Genomic DNA, 1122 nt, shown 5'->3' with positions numbered 1-1122 from the left:
CATTATTGTCTTCATTGCGGCACCCGTCTTCTTTCTCATAACGTAAGTATATTACTACAAGGTATGTTATTATTAACCCGTGCCGGTGCCGCGTAGAAAAAGCGCCTGTGTCGGCGTCACGTAAAAGAGTACTTGTGCCGGCGTCACGTACAATAATAACCCGTGCCATCGTCACATAAAAAAGCGCCCGCGCCGGCGTCACGTTAAAAAGCACTCATGCCGGCACCACGTAAAAGATGCATCCGTGCCGGCGTCACCTATGAAAGCCCACGTGCAGGTGTCACGTAAGTGAGCACCCGTGCTGGCTCCACGTAAGAAAGCACTTGTGCCGGCCAAACGTAACAGAGCACCCGTGCTTGCTCCACTTTAAAGAGCACCCATGCCGACGCCTCGTAAGAAACCATTTGTGCCGGCCAAACGTAACAAAGCACATGTGCCTGCTCTACGTCAAAGAGCACCCGTGCCGGTGCCACGTAAGAAAACACCTGTGTCGGCACCACGTTAAAAGGCACCCGTGCCGGAGCCAGGTAAGAAAGCACCCGTGCCGGCGTCACGAAAAAGATGCATCCGTGCCGACGCCCGATATAAAGCACACGTGTTGGCGTCACGTTCAAAAGCACCCGTGCAGGTCCTAGCATAAAAAGAGCACCCATGTCGGTTCCATATAAAAGTCACCCAGTGCAATCTGCAAACTGATTGACGGTATGAAGAAGGGTTATCCAACTGTAGAAATCCTTCCAAAATTGACGGCTGGAACATGACGCAGCCCTCCGGCTTGTCAGCTACTATCAAACTGTTCAACGCATGCCAGCATGGAAAACAGACGTTAAATGATGATTGATGATGATGATGATGATGATGATGAGTAGATATTGTACGTAAACAACCCGAGTGATGACGTAAGCGTTGTAACTGGATTTACATAGGATCTATATTGTTTGTTTATACTTGTCACCTGGTCGGATGGATTACTGGATGGAGTATGAAGGGAGAAAAAAAACGAAAGAAACAAACGAAAAAGGAAAAGTTTCTTCTGTTATTCTTCTCCAAAGTTGCTTAAAGAAATGGCTTCACTTCAGAATACACACAAATTTTCACATCTATATTTCTATCTGTCTTTTC

The 1122-nt window shown here is 47.2% G+C and overlaps 1 protein-coding gene across 1 annotated transcript in view; it reads left to right on the top strand.

The window, feature by feature from the left end:
• Nucleotides 1–4: 4 nt before the first annotated feature.
• Nucleotides 5–1122, top strand: part of LOC106874369 (DNA damage-regulated autophagy modulator protein 2) — a gene marked incomplete at its 5' end in the record, with an annotated part of 53703 nt that continues 52585 nt past the window's right edge. Inside the window, one exon of the mRNA XM_014922083.2 lies at nucleotides 5–42. Within this exon, the coding sequence (XP_014777569.1) occupies nucleotides 5–42 (38 nt within the window). The remainder of the gene's footprint in view (nucleotides 43–1122) is intronic.

The sequence above is a fragment of the Octopus bimaculoides genome, chromosome 5, assembly GCF_001194135.2.
Source record: "Octopus bimaculoides isolate UCB-OBI-ISO-001 chromosome 5, ASM119413v2, whole genome shotgun sequence".
NCBI classification, from domain to species: Eukaryota; Metazoa; Mollusca; class Cephalopoda; order Octopoda; family Octopodidae; genus Octopus; species Octopus bimaculoides.
This window is presented reverse-complemented; position numbering and strand designations above follow the sequence as displayed.